A 17,804-nucleotide genomic window follows, 5' to 3' on the forward strand; every position below is an offset into this window, starting at 1 on the left:
TCCCACTGCCTTAGTGGCAAGAGCATCCCCCCCCCCCAATTGTCCACAGGACCATCATGACTCCATCACGCTGCTACCACCACTAATTGGGGTTGGAAAGTGAGATGAACTTGATTGTCTTTCCTAAACCAGACACAGTTAATTCTACCATTGTTTTTCAGACCAAGGCCTCTGGCATTTTTCATTTGCTTCATAACGTTATCCTCCAAGCTTTTACTGGAGCCATTTAATGATCAATTCGATTTAGCTATGAAGATAGATTTGGCAGAGATTTTGATCATCTTAATAATTCATTGCCTGGGTGAAGAACTTGCAAATTGTTGCTTGCCTCCTAACTGTGGACTCCCTGGGAAAAGGCTGGGCTGGGGCTTAGTTAGCCTTTCAACGTCACTGCTCATGTCCCAGTTTAGGGGAATACTAGTTAAGAAGTCTATTGTTTTCTTGTTCATGAAAGTCAGACTGCTTAGGTTCAAATCCTGGCTCTATCGCTTTGTAGCTTTGTGACCTCTGACAAGCTACTGAACGTTAGTGATCCGTATAGGCAGTGGGGATAATAGTAAGGTTATTACATAGAACACATTAGGGGGTATATATCAAGCACTTAGCACAATGCCTGTTTGTAGGAAAGCACCCAATAAATTTCAGTTGCTTTTGTAATGAAGCACTCTCCGTATTTTTCAAAAACTATTTCAGCCTAATCAAATCTCTGCAAAAAAGGCTATTGACCACGAAGTTTACACTTTCCTATTGCTACAAAATGTAAGATTGTAAAAAAATATATAAATTCATTTATATCTATTAACTTAACTTGGAGATGTTGGATATTTGATCTTTCTTCAGAAATTGTACGGGAGGAAGGAACCCCATCACTCGAATTAATACATATCGCCATTGATGTGTATTGTGTTGATTCTTAATATCTGTTATAGGCATGTGTGAAACCGAGCAGCGTAAAAGCAGAATTTAGGCATTCTTGCCAAAAGGAAGTGAATTGAAAGGAAGAAAAGCAGAGCCTTTGCAAGGAGAAAATTGTCCTATCTCTCAGTCAGTGTCAGAATGTGGAAATGTTTACAAAATGCTCATTAAAAGAAAAAGGGATTGGGAGATAGCAACAAAATCTAGTGCACAAGTTTACACTAGAGAGATAAGAAAGGCTAGGCCCCTATAGGGGATTTTGTTATCCAATTACTGCAACCTGACTTTAGGGGGAAAGGAAGAATGGTAGGGGGAGGGAGAGAGAGGGGAAGGGTTTCCAAACTTGTCTCCAGTGACATGAGACATTTACGCTCTGCAAGATAAAACTGCCACTTAGAGCCTAGGAGAGCTAAACCTTCCTGGGTTGGCCTGGGGGCTTGAGCAGAGTCATGGGTTCTCTGGCCCTGCAGCTGTGTGCTCTCCTCTGCCTGGTGGCTCACTCTGTTTCTGGCAGCCCCATCATGAGCCTGGAGCAGTCACCTCTGGAAGAAGATATGCCCCTCTTCGATGATGTCTTCTCAGAGCAAGACGGTGTTGACTTTGACACACTGCTGCAGAGCATGAAGGATGAGTTTCTCAAGACATTGAACCTGTCTGACATCCCTATGCAGGATTCAGCCAAGGTGGACCCACCAGAGTACATGCTGGAACTCTACAACAAATTTGCAACGGACCGGACCTCTATGCCATCTGCCAACATTATTAGGAGTTTCAAGAATGAAGGTAAGTTTACATTTTACTGGTGAAATTTGGCTGGGATTTTGTTTTTCAAGAAGGGATAAGTAAATTTACAATGTATGGGAGTAATGTAGACCATAAAGGTAAATACATTTATATGAGGGTGTGTGTAGACAGATACACAAAACAATGCACATTAGGGTGGGTCTATATCATTTTCATGCTTATTTTCCAAATTGTATTAAGAGGTATTAAAGAATATCTTTTAACCCAAAGCCATGATGAAGTATGTACCATTTTGACATTGTAACTGAGTCTTTAAATTTTTAAAATTTGGACAGCAAGTAATACAAAAAACTTAATGTTGGTCTACTACTATACCTTTATATTTTTCAGTTTCCATGCGGCTTTTGATTGACAAAAATTTGTCAACTTTTACTTAAAATGAAAATAGACAAAAAAAAAATGGAAAGTTGTGATTTGTGTTCTGCTCAAACTTTGGATGAGTTTCCATTTTGTGATCTTATTTAAGAACTGTTCAAACAGGAAGGAAACTTGAAGGAAACTTTTAGAGATTCTTTCTAAAGTTTTGCAGCATTTGATATGACAAATATATCCTTGAAACACTTTTTATAGTTTCCAGGAAGTGAGCATGGCCCAGTTAATTATCCAGCTTATTTCTGTGTCTTATGAAGAGTAATGCACAAGCTTTAAATATCAGCGGGAAAAGTGTGTTTGTTTTCCTCTCAGATCTTTATTCAACAGCTAAAAACAACAACAAAAACCCATCTAATATCTATGGTAAAAGCTGTGGGTTCAGAAAAACTATTTCCCAATTATGCTTTTATAATCATTAACCAGGTACAAAAAAGGGTTTAGATTGATATTGGCCAGATATTCTTAAACGAGAAAGGTAGTGTCAAAGAAATAGCTCAGGGTTTGGAATTTTGAGAGCAGGTTGTCTTAGCAGTTGCAGGTAATTTCTCTGAACCTCAATTTCCTCATCTGTAAACTGGGGATAATATACTGTATAACACAATTGAGCAATTTAAAAAAGGTTATAAGTAAGAAACATTCCATTTGCTATGACAAGTGGAACAAAGATTAGTTATTACTAATGAATTGCCTACATTCTAGGCATTAGAGAAAATGGTGAGTAGGTATCGCTCAGTCCTAGAGATACCATTCGCCTTAAAAATTTAGTTGACAATCAAAATTTCTAATATTTAGTAACATATTGGCTATGTGCTTTAGTAACATAATGGAAATGGGAAGCTGGAATTACAGCGTCCTTTGGAGGTGGGTCTAAATAGAAAATGAACGGCCCCCTCCGGATGGGAACCCTTCCTTCCTAACACTGCCTGGCTCAGGGTGAGTGGGAAAACCCTCTCATTCCCTGGAAAAGAGGAGTTTTTCAGTTCCTACTTCTCCCTGGGAGGATTTGGATGCCCCAGGTCAGAAAGTGGGGTTTACAGAGTTACTAGAGATCAGCAAGGGCAATAGCATCTGTCTGGGGACAATCCAGGCCCCCCTCACCCCGACGGGTGAAAATGTTCAGCCCCCCCAGGACACAAATCTTGCACTGTTGGCTACTATTGTCTCTCTTAGGTTTGCTCAGTGCAGCCTCCTAGGAGTCAGACCAACAAAACAAAACAAACCCCCAAGCCCTCCGAACCTAGCTAATCAGGGGAAAACACTTGCCACTTCCAAGGTAGACAAAGCATGACTTCTATTCCTACCACTGCTCTGCTGTCATCTGGGGGAAATCAATTTTATGCATTGGGGTTCAATTTCTTCTGGTGTAAAATGAACAGAGTAGCAATACCTGCATTGTAGGGACATTGTGAGAGCCAAACAAAACAACGTTGCAGAGCACCTGGCACATGAAATTTGTTCAGAAATGCATCTCCTCTGTCTATTAGCTACTACATTTGAACATGCACAGTGAACTTATTTTTAACAGCTTTATCGAAGTATAATTGACATACAATAAATTGCATATATTTATAGTGTGCAATTTAGGTTTTGACATATGTCAACAGCCACTGAAACCATACTAGAATCAGGATGGTGAATATATTCATCACCACCAAAAGTTGCCTTATGCTTCTTTGTGATCCCTTGCTCTCACTACAGTGAGCTTTTATTCTGCACTTTTCTCATGAGTCAAGCAACCAGTCTACCCCGCTATTTTTGTTCTTCAAATGTTCCTTGTCCATGGGGAGTCAAGTCCCCTCCATTCTTCTAATGGGGTGGGGACAACTCCTAAGCTACTTGATGTAATAAAGACATATGTTGTACCCATCGATCAATTTGGTCTGATGCCCAGAATCATCAACTAATCAATATATTTAAAGCTCTGTCTCTGTTTAGGGCATCATGGCAGATTGAAGGCATACAAGGAACTTTAAGCTGTGGTACCTCCCAGCATGATGACACTCTAGTTGGGAACATCCCTTCATGAAAAGACAACTGAAATACAAGGATGTAAATGGCAAAGGTCAAAGGAGAGATAGAGAGTAAGCACTCAAGTGACTGAGAGGGAAATGAACTTCCAGGGAGGTGAGGAAGGGAAGGTTCCCCAGGGAGGGGTCACACCTAGGTAGGTGGAGGTGAGGGAATAGGGCTTTCCAAGGATCAGAAGAACCTAGCCAAAGGTGCAATATACAGTAAAGCAAAGGAGTGTTTTGGCAAGTGATAAAGATATCAGTCTCCTTTAAACAGGAGGATTTGCAATGTATTTAATCTTTCAACAAATACCAACTGAGCAATTGCAATGTTCCATGCACGGAAGATGATGAATGGGAGGAATAACTGGATCAAGAGGTTAAGACCTGGTTATAGTTGGTTCTGGGAGCCACGCTAGAAAGTTTAAACTCATTCCATTGACCAAGGTAATGCACACCCAAAATCAACTGCTGTGACCCCCTTGGCTTATGGCTGTCTTCTTGACCTTGTCAGGCTTTAGTATCTAGATCAGGGGTCAGCAAAATTTTCCTATAAAGGACCAGATAGTACATATTCTAGCTTTTATGGGCCATATGTTCTCTGTTATGACTATTTAACTCTGCCATCATAGTGCAACAGTCATCACAGACAATACAGAAACAACTGGGTGAGGCTGTGTTCCAATAATGCTTTATTTCCAAAAACTGTTGGCCTGTGGGCTATGGTTTACCATCCCCTGGTCTAGATGGAGGTCTTCAGGAAGACCAGTGCCGAGACAACTATGTGGGGATCTCCACCAGTTACAAATGGAAATATGACAAGCCATGAAGGCCTCATCCTTGAAAAACTTCAAGAAAAGAACAACCACCACACATTTCATTTGCTAGCTCTTCCCTGGTTAGAAAAATTGAGGGCTTGCCCACACAGTCTCCAAGGCCCTGCCCAGTTCTATAATTCTGTGGCTGATAGGCTATGCAAGCAAGGCTGGGTGAGTTTTCTGCTGTTCATTAGGCTGCCATTTCCCATTTTAGTCGTGGCAGTTTAACGCAGTTTAGCATTCTACCATTGACCTCTCAGTATTTCAAAGAATGCTAACATTGTGTTTGTTTTCACCAATATCTCCTCATTCTCTTTGTCTCAAGCCCCCTTCATGGACCGGCCCTCTGATGACATAAATAAGCATCTGCTTTTCTCTGCGACATACTGCAAATCTGATTTTTGTCTTTTGTTTTTCCAGATCTGTTTTCCCAACCAGCCAGTTTCCACGGGCTCCGAAAATACCCTCTCCTCTTCAATGTATCCATCCCTCACCATGAAGAGGTCATCATGGCTGAACTCAGGTTGTACACACTGGTGCAAAGAGATCGCATGATGTATGAAGGAGTAGACCGAAAAATTACCATTTTTGAAGTCCTAGAGGACAACAGGGACATTGAAGGTGAAAGAAACATGCTGGTCTTGGTGTCAGAGGAGATCTATGGAACCAACAGCGAGTGGGAGACGTTTGATGTCACCAATGCCATCAGACGTTGGCAAAAGTCAGGTTCATCCACCCACCAGCTGGAAGTCCACATTGAGAGCAGACACGACAGAACCGAGGACACTGCCAGGGGACAACTGGAAATAGACACCAGTGCCCGGAATAAGCATGACCCTTTGCTTGTTGTGTTTTCTGATGACCAAAGCAGTGAGAAGGAACGGAAGGAGGAACTGAGTGAAATGATCACCCATGAGCAACTTCTGGAACTGGACAACCTGGGCCTGGATGGTTATTCCAATGGACCTGGGGAAGAGGCTTTGCTGCAGATGAGGTCAAACATCATCTATGACTCCACCGCCCGCATCAGAAGGAATGCCAAAGGAAATTACTGCAAGAAGACCCCACTCTACATCGATTTCAAGGAGATTGGCTGGGACTCTTGGATCATCGCCCCACCGGGATATGAAGCCTATGAATGCCGTGGTGTTTGCAATTACCCCCTGGCAGAGCATCTCACACCCACAAAACATGCAATTATCCAGGCCTTGGTCCATCTCAAGAATTCCCAGAAGGCTTCCAAAGCTTGCTGTGTCCCCACCAAGCTAGAGCCCATCTCTATCCTCTATTTAGACAAAGGTGTTGTCACCTACAAGTTTAAATACGAAGGCATGGCTGTCTCTGAGTGTGGCTGTAGATAGAAAAGGCGTCACGTAGCTTATTTAATAACTGTAAATGTGTATATTTTGTGTTCTTATTTAATAAGATTATTTAATAAGGGTGTACAGATCATAGTGTTGCTACCTTAGGGAAAGGGATAGGTCAGTTTGGAGAAGGAAATGCATATTTTGCTACACAGTCCCATCCCTTCCAATCTGGTTTTCTTTGGACTTGTCATTTCCTGGCTGTGCCCTCTCTAACAGCAAGTGGCAAGCCCATACTACTTGTCATCTACATCAATTTGAAAACAACCACCCCTGTGCAGAAATATGGTGTAGAAAGAGAAGGTATTGGTGTATGTATATGTGTACATAGATAAACTTATACAACTCTTTTGGTTCCATAGAAATGGATTAGACTGACACACGTATGTATGACTCAATCAAATGTGTATTAAACGCCACTGGTATGTTCTCAGTCACCTCCTCTCTGAGTAGGATTCATGTCAAGACCATTTGCACCAGGGATTGAACCATCCTAGGAGGTAGTACATTTCCTAAATAATATTAGGAATGTAGGCGTGACTTTTGTCAGTTGAGTTTCTGCCGTTGCTCAGAGAAGCAGGGCCTGGTAAAGGATGCTGCAGGTTTGAGGAGATGGGTCATTGATACAAACCAAATGGCTTTGAGAGGCAGTGGTCTTAAGGGACAATAGCAAAGAATGAACCCATGGGGCAACAGTGTGCTCGACAGGGCAGTGCCTGGTCAAGAAAAAAAAACTTCAGGGTGACATCTGTTCCTGAGAAAATAGGAAAGCAAGGCCATGCACGGTGACCTTTATTGCTGCAGAGGGTTGAGGAGGTGGAAGGCGGCTCATAGGGGAGGAGCGGAAAATGACCTAAATACTATCCTAGGATGTGTTTTGTAAAATTATAAGCAATTCTAATTGGAGAATGAAATCTTTTGGACAAAATAAAATAATCAAGACAAAGAGGAGGAAAATCAGAAGAGATCTGTCTGTTGGATCTTCGCTTCTTAATATTTTTCATAAATTCTTAATATTTCTCCATTGCCTCTGGACCTCTCCTCTTGCTTTTCCCACCTTACTTCTTCCCTCTTTCCTCTTTATCCCATTTCTATGTCCCTTCTCTTCACTGACCTTCATTGCTCCTCCTGTGAGCTGGAAGGGGATACCTGAAAGCATTTCTTTCTGAATGAATGGAGTTAGTGCTCTCATTTCTAGATTTTTAAAGCCCTGATATTTAATTTGATTTTCTTTTAATAATATCCTTTACATAAAGTTTTGTTCATGAAGAATACTTAAGGAAAAGGAAATGAGAATCCAAATGGATCCATCTAAATAAACTAATAAATAGGCACACAAGCAAATGACTTGAAAGCTAAGTCTGCAGTTTGAAATCAGGTTTGCCCCATGTAGCCTTTCCATTCTGTACTCTGCCTGTTTTGGAACTGGCCAGAACTAAGGGCCTGGGAAGTATTCCTGATAGGAACGGTCTGGTAGGTCCCCAGTAGTTGGCCAGTAGGAAGGACACTGAGATTCTGATGTGATCTTGGCTGTCCCCACCACCCCACCTCCCTGTGACCCACTCATGCAAGATCACGGGCTTTCTGCAGGAAGAACCAGAGAAGAGCAGTTCTCCAACAGTTCTGACACCTCCAGGCAGATGACACAGATGGTTCACGCTACAATCAGGAATGTGATTTCCAGTACATTGTCCCCCACTCACCCCGTTGAATGCTTCCTTAAGAAGTCTGGCATTTTCTTTTTTTTCCTTTTTCTTTTTGCCCTGGGAAACCATCGGCATCCCTTTCACAAAACTCTTGGGGTTATAAACTCATATTGTACTAGTAAATAGAGTCAAGGAAGCTATTTTGAAGGACATTTTGCCCAATTTGGACCTCACCTCTATACATCTGGATATACAAATTCTGAGAGCAAACAGAGGGCAGATGGGGAATTCATCTGGGGAATTCATTGTCCCGAAAAAGTGATATTCTCACCATCAGTGAGTATACAGTGAGAGACAATTTGAGTTGGCCATGCAACTCAGAATCATTCATTTATGGAGTAGCCTCCACATATAATGGTGTGTGTGTGTGTGTGTGTGTGTGTGTGTGTGTGTGTGTGTGTGTGTGTGTGTGAGTGTGTTAGTGGCTTTGGATAGACACGCTTATAGCCCTCAGTGGGATTGGTGCACCCTCTACAGGCACGGTACACACTGTATACTCATATACTCTATGGTACTTCTTATCCTTTCTAAAGGACACTGTAATAGATATACATTAAAATCTTGGCTGAACAAGATAGTGTTGGTTAGAAAAAGATCAAGTAAAATTTTCTTTATGTCTGAAATATATGGTATGCTGGTAAATGCTTCACAGCCAGCAAATAAGCTCTGATGTGTGGATGTCAGTGATATAAATACTCCTACCATGGCCTATTTCAAGCTACCAATGTGACGTCAAGTGGCTTGCAAAATTCCTGAAAACTAACAGTCAGCTCTTGGGAGCCATGCTTGCGGGTGCTGGCACCCTGCTGCCCTTAGCACCCTCATGCTAGAACATAAGATGTATAGGCCCTGTTTTCCTCATGCCCTCTACCGACTTTGCCAGGTTCTTGGAGAAACCTTGTCTCGGACACTTATAATCACTTTCCTATTAAGGAGACGTAAAAATCTAGGTTGCCTGAGATTAGGCTGCATATCACAGATGCGTCTCCTTTTACCACAGTCCAGGTAGAAACATGCACGTCCACAATTTCTTCCTCCCTATGGAAAGAGGGTGCAGAAAGACACATATTGGTTATTCAAATATTGCTAGTGGCATTTTTTTTTTGCTTTCTTCTCATCATAAAATGAAAAGACATAAACTATAAACAGAGTCCTTCCAGCTCCCAACAGGCCTCTTGCAGCATGCCTGCAGCTCTCCAACATTGCTGCATTAATGCGAAGCTATGAAATTATCAGATCCTTGGAAAAATAGAGCTCACTAATATCTTCTCCATTGACAGGCCTTGACTACATCCCACACCAGTCTTTTTTACACGTTTATGGCTGAATTATCATCACCGAAGTTGATAAACCCAGATGGCTCTCAAGGAAAATTGGAGCAGAGGGATTTGGGCCACCAACCACCAAAATATTCATGTAAAAGTTTCTAGGTGTCCTGCTATTTATTGATGGATATATTTATTTTTGTAATATAGTGTAGAATACCAAATATTTTATTTTTATGTTTGTGATTCCCTCTTGACTGTAATAGTTTTCTGTGCTTTTCAAACAGTACCTTCCTCAGAGTATGACTCCTTTACAATACATGGCCTGCATTTTCACTCTCTTTCTACATCAGAATTTCCTGTTATTTTTAGGGAGCCTTGCCATAAACTTACCACCACCTTGTATATTTGCATCTTGTAAGTATGCTGTGAGCCCCTTGCCATATTTACTGATTTGTAAATATGACGAGCTTTAATTTGTAAATATGGACAGTTTTAACTAAAGTGTAGGTGTTCCAGAAAATATTTAACTAATAATTTGTCATGTGGTTTCATGAGTTGACACTGTCATTTTCCTGTTAGAGGCAAATGTTGTCAGGCTGTGAGGGACTGTGATTGCTGTTTGGCATTTAATGGGGGCTTTTCACTTTCAAACTAGGCGCTACCCCTCTGACTGTATCCATTGCCTTCACCGGCCCACCAATTCAGAGACTTGATTGGACAAATACATTTGTAATTGGACCAATGACTCTCTAAGTGTAAAAAATTGTTCACATAGTCATTCCCAAAAATGTCCATGTCCAAGTACCCAATTCTTTCCCTGTATGTAATTTTTGACCTGGGACATTAATGGTAAATACTTTTCCCAGAACTGTCAATAATTGTTTTGGTATTCTTTCGAATCCATATTCTTTAAGTAAAATATATTTTCATAGCAAGGGATTTCACATATTACTTCTTACTGGACTCACGGCAGCCTGTTCAGCCCCGCAGTGTTGTGGCAAAACCATGTATAATTCATCTGTAACACAGAAAGGACGTTGCCCTTTTTAAGGATTGTGGATCTTTTCAAAGAGTCACCATGGGTTGTACTTGACCCTTTGTCATCTGGTGAAAAAGGAACACTACTGTGACTTCTTGCCCCCAGCAAACACATTTGATTTCACACATTAGATAGAAGGATAGTAGGTAATGCTGTACCCTCACCACAGAAAAGTGTGTTTCTAGGTGTGGAAACATATCCATCAGTGTTTAACCGCATCAGGGAATGACCTGATGAGGTTTGTTGTGATCAGCATGCTTCTGTCACACACGAGCACTGGTTCTGTGAGTGTCTGGCCTGATTGCAGAGAGGACATGGACATGCTCGTGCCCACCTAACCAACGTCCACAAACATGGAAAATCATCTAATACCACAGTCACACCAAGCAGCTGAAGGACATTCATTTTTGTGTGTAAAACTTGTCCATTATCTATGTCCAAATTTACGTAGGGATTACCAGATGAAAAGGAAGGTGGGAATAAATATTTTACACTGTGTTCATAAATCAAATGTGTACATTCAGAGTTATCTTGTTAAATAAAATGGAAAAATTATTTTGATGATAATCAGTTGCAACTTAGTTTTCCTTGAGATGAAATCTTTTTGCTTTTCTCCTTTGCTTTTTTGTTTGTTTCCTTCCATTTCAGAGTATATGCAGATGGAGTCAAGCTTCCTGCTATATTAGTAGAATATGGCCTGAAGAAACAGTGCGTTGGTTTTAGCTTCTAAGTGATCTCACCAGAGTGAGATTCTGTTGTTGTGCGGGTCTCCCATTTTACACAACTTTCTGTAAATCCCATGAATGCCAGAGACACACATCAAACATGAAATTGGTTCTTTTGTCTCAATAACTGGGAAATATTTCTTCTTTGAGTTTAGAATGAGACAGTTAAAGAACAATTACTTTGGGAAAAATATTCATGCTAAATTTCACTGAAATTTGATTATTGAACCTCATAGAATCTCAGACTTAGAAGGGACTTTTAAAAGTTATGTGGCAGGCCCCACTCTCTCCAGCAGCCCACCAAAACCTTTCTCATTTCTTGCAAATAATTAGTAGATATTAGTAAAGAAAAGGGAGCGCACTACCTTCTTAAGGGCACCTGTTCCATTTTTAAAGGGCTCTGCATCAATTGTACTCAGTTTAATAAATAGTGTAGCTCCTTATGCTCAAAGTCACTGCAGGAGAGACAGAGGTAGGCAGAAAGTTGTTAGAGAGTTTTTCCTTATATGGAACTGAAGTCTCTCTTTGTGTCCCTCATAATGTCCCAGTTCATGACTCTTAAGGCTGCACATACACATCTAATCCATCTTCATGACAGCGTCTCAGTTTGCAAATAGCTCTCTTGTCCTTCTGGATCCACTGTTACTAATTTCCTGCAACACTGTGTGTTTGAACGCATGGCCAGACACAGTGAGGTCCGTCAGCCAGACGGAAATACATGGAAAGCCTGCACTGGGTGTACACCTGCCCCTGACTGGGTAACAGGCCTGTTGGACGACAGACAGACCCTGCTACCTGTTCTGGGAGGAAGTTCATTCTTATGGCAGAAGGTGGGAATGGAAGGGCATAAATACAGTCCCAGGTGGACTCAAATTCCTTCCATCAGACAATCATCCTGTACCTCTTTTGGGGGAATCCCCTGATGTCCTGGCTGAGAGGCTATATCTAACAAGTGCGTCAGCAAGGAGCACAGCCCTTGTCCCTCATTATCAGGACAACTGATAAGATGAGCAAGACAAGTATTCTAGTCATGGAGGAAAGGGAGCTGAACCCAAGTTGGGGTTTAGGCCAAGACTGAACTAAAAAGGCCTAAAAAGCCATTCTTAAGTCTCAATGTTGAATTCTTTTGCAATGCATTCATTCTCTTCTGTAAATAATTCCATTTATGGATGTTTCTCACAGTGTGGTGCCTGGACTCATTCTCCACATGTGGTCTGACCTGAGCATGGCAGCACAGAACCAGCCACAGTTGTTCTGGGAGTTTCTAGTCTACCGATCTCATCTGGGATTGCATTGGGCACACACAGCTGCCAGTTATTTGGTGTGAGGGTGGGGGGTAGCGGAAATTATTTGCAAAGCTCAGATTATACATGGAATAATATGTCACAGTTCCTAATAGTGCTCCTACTGTGAGTTGATGTTTGTGGTGTTGCAGGAAAATAATGCCATGAGACTGGCTGCATGTGACTGCAGTCACATGGATGAGAGCCCACTTTTGCGCAGAAGTGACTATTTGTGAAGAAGGGGCCTATTTGGAGAAGGTGAGAGCTTGTTAACTTGGATGGTTATAAATGGATTATGCGATTATCTCCGACTCACTCTCCCGAACTGTCAGTTTACAGGAACCAGTTCCTGTTCTCTCTTAACCTCCCTCAGACCATTCGCACAGATCCAAAGTGCTCTTGTCCTGAGAATAAAGCCCAGAAACACACAGACATCCAAATTTGTTTTTACTCTTAAACGTGATTCTGAGAATCTTATAAAAAATTTAGGCCCCTCAGTTATAATTGAGATTTTTGGGGTTTTTTTTTTTTTTTTGGTGAGAGGCATGAAACACCATGGCTTCAGCAGGAAAATTTCACTCATGGGACACAGCCAACTTTTTTGCACAGCACGAGAATGGTGTTAGAAAATTCAGTTGTAACCCCTTATTAGTATTCCTGCCTAAAACGTATAATATGTCCTGGCCAATTATGAGGAAACATCACATGAACCCACTTGAAGAACATTCTATAAAATAACCAGACTGCACTCTTTAAAAACATCAATGAAAAGCAAAGAAAGACTGAGGAACTGTTATAGATTTAAAAAGACTAAAGAGACATGACAACTAAATGCAACACGTGATCCTGGCTTGGATTCCCGACCCTCCCAAAATTGGCAAAAAGGACACTATTTCTTTTTGGTTAAGTTCACTGCTGCTCAGCGGGTAGTGTCTAACTCTGTCAACTGCACACTCTGAACTGACATGCATTTTTAAAAATCTTCTGCATAGTTATTGCTCTTTTTTTTGAAGCTGTGAGAAGTTGCATGGGAGGAGTAATTGGGCTTTTGCCCAATACAATGTCTCAGAAGCAAGTGTGCAGCATTAAAAATAAGACCTTTGCCCTGTAGGTAAACTCAATGGAAGAAACAGAGAGAGGGGGAAACTGCTCATCAGTGTGGCAAACCTAATGTCAATACACGAGCTGCAACAAAACATTTTTCCTGAAATAACCAAGCTCAACACTACATTCCCTGAAAAGAAGCATGCTTTTCAGGCAATAAACCATCTGTTTCAAGTGTTTAGAAAACAGATCTCCAATCACTGGTAAGTTAAACTTCCTTATACCCCAGTTCAATGTTTGATAAGGGAAGAGTGCTAACAGGATGGGAACTGAGTTACTATATTAAGAAAGTCAGCCAGAACAAAAACCAGCCCCCCTGCAGTTATTTTGTTTATGTTCCAGACTCATCTGTTTTAATTAACATAATATTTACATGAGACCAGCTCCTGTTACATCTTTTGCTGCCATTGTCACATGTTTTGCTCTCTGTTTTTGTTTTTGCTGTTTTTAAAGTTCCTGAAAAAGCACAATTAAGAAGATGCCTGATGAAATATACACAGTGAAATCACAACACAGAATCGTCACCAAGGGCCACGCCCACCTGCTGTGTGGAGTTTGGGGTCAGGTATCAGGTTGCCAGATAAAATGCAGGATGTCCGGTTAAATTTGGATTTAAGATAAACAATGAACAATTTGTTTAGTATAAGTATGGTAAGTCTCAAATATTGCATGGGACATACTTATACTAAAAACAAATTTATTGTTTATCTGAAATTCAAATTTAATTGGGCGTCCTGTGTTTTTATTTTCTAAATCTGGCAGTGTTAGTCAGATATTGCTCAGAAGGTTACGTGAATGGAAAGAGCCAGAAAAAAATGAAGTAGTTATCCCCTCCATTCCCAAATGAGCTATTCAGAGGATTATAAATCAAATCTGTCAGTGTTTATTGTTGAAGAACCACTTTGAGATTTGAGATTGAAGTCCGGTTGACCATAATACCGGCTAATACTAAAACAGTCGCCATATCTAACACATCATCTGTCCCATTTCCCTGGCCATGTTACCTGCAAAACTTATCTTTTTCATGTTGACTTTGTCTAGTTTAGATTTTGCTATATTCATAAAAGTGAAATTAAGGGAGAAAAGGATATGTACATTTAGAATATATCATTCTGAGAGATACCAGCAAGTTTTTCTCCAAAATGTATATCAAAATTACATTCCATCAGCTGTATATAGGAGTGCTGGCTCCACACAGCTTCCGATATTCAATACTTTTGCTTTTCTTAGTGAAAGGCTACTATGCTTGAAAAGTGTCCCCTAAAAAAGATATGTAGAAGTCTTAACTCCCAGTACCTCAGAGTGTGACCTTATTTGGAAATAGGGTCTTCAAAGAGATAATCAGGTTAAAATGAGGTCATCAGGGTGGGCCCTAACCCAGTTTGACTGGTGTCCTTATAAAAAGAGCAAATTTGGACACAGAGACCAACATGAACACAGGGAGAACACCATGTGAAGACGAAGGTAGATATCAGGGAGATGCATCTCCAAACCAAGAAAGCCAAAGATTGCCAGCACACCACCAGAAGCTAGGGGAGAGGCCTAGAACAGACTCCCTCACAGCCCTCAGAGGAACCAACCCTGCTGACACCTTAATCTCAGACTTCTAGATTCCAGAACTGTGAGTCAATCTATTTCTATTGTTTAAGCCACCCAGTTTGTGGTACTTTGTTACAGCAGCCCCAGGAAACTAATACAAATGCTAAGTATAGTACATTTAATTAAATAAATTTAAATTTATTTCATTAATAATTGGTGAGTTTGAATACATGTTCATATAGTTCTTGACTAATTCTCCTTATTCCATCAAGACTTTTCTTGTCTTTTACTTGTTTATGTTCTTCTAACTGATTTGTTGGAATTCTATATATTATATGCAATTAATCCTTTGTTACATACTATCAGTAGTTTTCCCATTTGTTGTTCACCTTTTAACATTTCAAAAAATATGGTATTTTGCTGTTCAAAAGTTTTACACTTTTATTTACTCAAATCTGTCAGTCTTTTCCTTTGTGGCTTCTTGGTTTTGTGGGTCATGCTTAGAAATAGTTTCTCCATCTCAAAATTATTAAAATGTTTTTTGGCAATGTTTGGCTTGGCTTAATCAAAAACTCTAAGGAAGGAGAAGAGATAGAGGGAATAGGAAAATTTTTTTCCTGACTAGGACCATCATAAGCCAACTTCACACTGGGCACGGAAAAAGTTTAAAGCTTCACTTTATTTTATAAGTTCTTCAAAACGCTCCAATTTTGCATTGTCTCCCAATCTGTAGTTCCTGTGACCAGAGAGCAGGTTACTTACTCCTTCTGTGCTGCCCAAAGACCCAATGGTTCACCCCAGTTTCTTCGGTACTAATGTCCCTTCATGTCTTTAGGCAGTCTTAATGGACACAGTTGTCCCTGTTATCTATCACTATGTAACAAACTATACCCAAACAGCCCTTGGAACAAAAACAAAACGGTGGCTGTGGTTTCCTTATTTTGAAGTCTTCCTCACTCACACATGTGGCACCTGGCCAGGGGCTCCTTGAGTCTTTCTTCATGCTTTCTCTCCACGTGGCTACCTCAGGGTAATCAGACTTCTTAAATGGTGGCAGATGTTTTCCAGCGTGCATGCCCCAAGAATGACAGTGAGGCAGAAGCTGACTGTCTTTTATTGTCTAGCCTTGAAAGACATGCAACGTCACTTCTGCCACATTCTGCTTGGCAGGAGTGAGTCTCTAAAGCCAGCTCATAATTGACAGGATGGGAATTAGACTCCATCTTTTGAAAGGGGGGGGGGCCATGTTTGATAAATTTTCAGACATCTTTTAAAACCCTCATAGAGAGTACCTAAAAAATGTCTCAGCTGATTCTCTGTCTCTTCTGTGCATGGCCCATTCCAGGTCCACAGGAAACATACAGGTATTGAAAGAACATACAGGTATTGAGAGAACAAGCCTATCCCTGCTCAATGGTAACTTTTTTTCACTCCTCCGCCAGATCAGGTCACCAGCTTGTCTCTTGAACTTGGATTTTCTGGCTTGTGCTCAGACTTGAGTCAATGCCCCTCACCGCAAACACAGGAGACACATATCAAACTCTCTGAGGGGTACAATTTGAAGCAACTCTACTATACATGCAGTGAAGAGCAGGCATTCTTCCCGGCAACTCTTAACTCCAGCAACAAAAGCTAGTCGAAGTAAATGAGGATACATTCAAAATAAATTAAGTCAAGTTTTAAAGAATAATTGTAAGTACGGAAAATATTTCCTTAATAGGAAAATATTTTTTTTAATTAAGTCAAATCATGATAAGTTTTTAAAACGTGGTGACTCGAGATTAAGCAATATGTTTACGCTAGAGCTACGGGCTTCTTCCCAGTCTTTTTGTTTATTAGATTTAAAGCTCCATTTGGAATTCATGCTCTTTGGACAAAGGAATCAGGGAAAAATTAAGTAACTTAACTAAAGTCATCTAATCAGTCAGATGGAAGAATTAATCACATTACCTAGCTATCACAACTTCCTGTAACAGGATTCAACTTCATGCAACTGAGATGCTTTTAGTGAAGTTATATCCTAAGGTTTGCCTCAATACTTGTTTGTTTTCATGACCAGAAAACAAAAAAATTCAGATCCAACTAGAGTATATTTTTTATTTTCCAAGCATTCGTGAATGCATTTTAACAAAAGCCAAATTTCAACAAATAAATTCTGCCAAGAAATATTATTTAGTAAGTAGGGAATCTACATAACGTGGCTGAATGCCATTGGCTTGAGGAGCTGCAAAGTGAGAAGCAAAGTGCTTTTGAGACAACCCAGGCCATGGTGTTGAAAAGCTACGTGTGGAGTTAAGGAAGGAGTGAAGGCAGTGTAGATTCACAAGGCAAGTACAGTAACCAAGTCCCATGATCCATCGCCTTTAGGTTTGTTGTTTTTTGCCATGACAACTGCTTATCTTTGGTAGATGCTTTTGGATCCACAGCTGACACCTGAGGAAGTAGCTTTTCTTAATTGGCTTGACAAGGACCGCATATGAAAATTCAGCAACACAGCAAGAAATTTCCATATGGAGGGTATTAGGGGGTTTATTATAACTACTCCTTTTATGATCACACAAGAAATGTCAAAAAGACACTAAATGGTGCTTACTTTGGCAGCACACATCTTAAAAGTGGAATAATATAGAAAAGATCCCTTGCACAGGGATGACACACAGATTCATAAAGCATTCCACATTTCTGTAACAAAAATAAGACACTGCACGGAGAATACTGGTTCCTCTGAGATCTGATATTCACCAATAAGATGTAGTTAATCAATCACCCAAAGCTAACTTGAGCCCTTTGGAGCTAAAATTAGTGCTATTACTAACACAACGACTGAAAATCAATAGAAAGATCAAACTATTGGTCTC

The 17,804-nt window shown here is 40.5% G+C and overlaps 1 protein-coding gene across 1 annotated transcript; it reads left to right on the forward strand.

The window, feature by feature from the left end:
- Positions 1-1,342: 1,342 nt before the first annotated feature.
- On the forward strand, positions 1,343-10,859 carry BMP10 (bone morphogenetic protein 10). The gene is made up of 2 exons (XM_081068467.1): positions 1,343-1,698; positions 5,339-10,859. The coding sequence occupies exons 1-2, from the start codon at positions 1,365-1,367 to the stop codon at positions 6,277-6,279; spliced, it is 1,275 nt and encodes a 424-aa protein (XP_080924593.1). The 5' UTR covers positions 1,343-1,364; the 3' UTR covers positions 6,280-10,859.
- Positions 10,860-17,804: the final 6,945 nt, after the last annotated feature.

This window comes from Rhinolophus hipposideros, assembly GCF_964194185.1.
Source record: "Rhinolophus hipposideros genome assembly, chromosome: 12".
Classification (NCBI taxonomy): Eukaryota; Metazoa; Chordata; class Mammalia; order Chiroptera; family Rhinolophidae; genus Rhinolophus; species Rhinolophus hipposideros.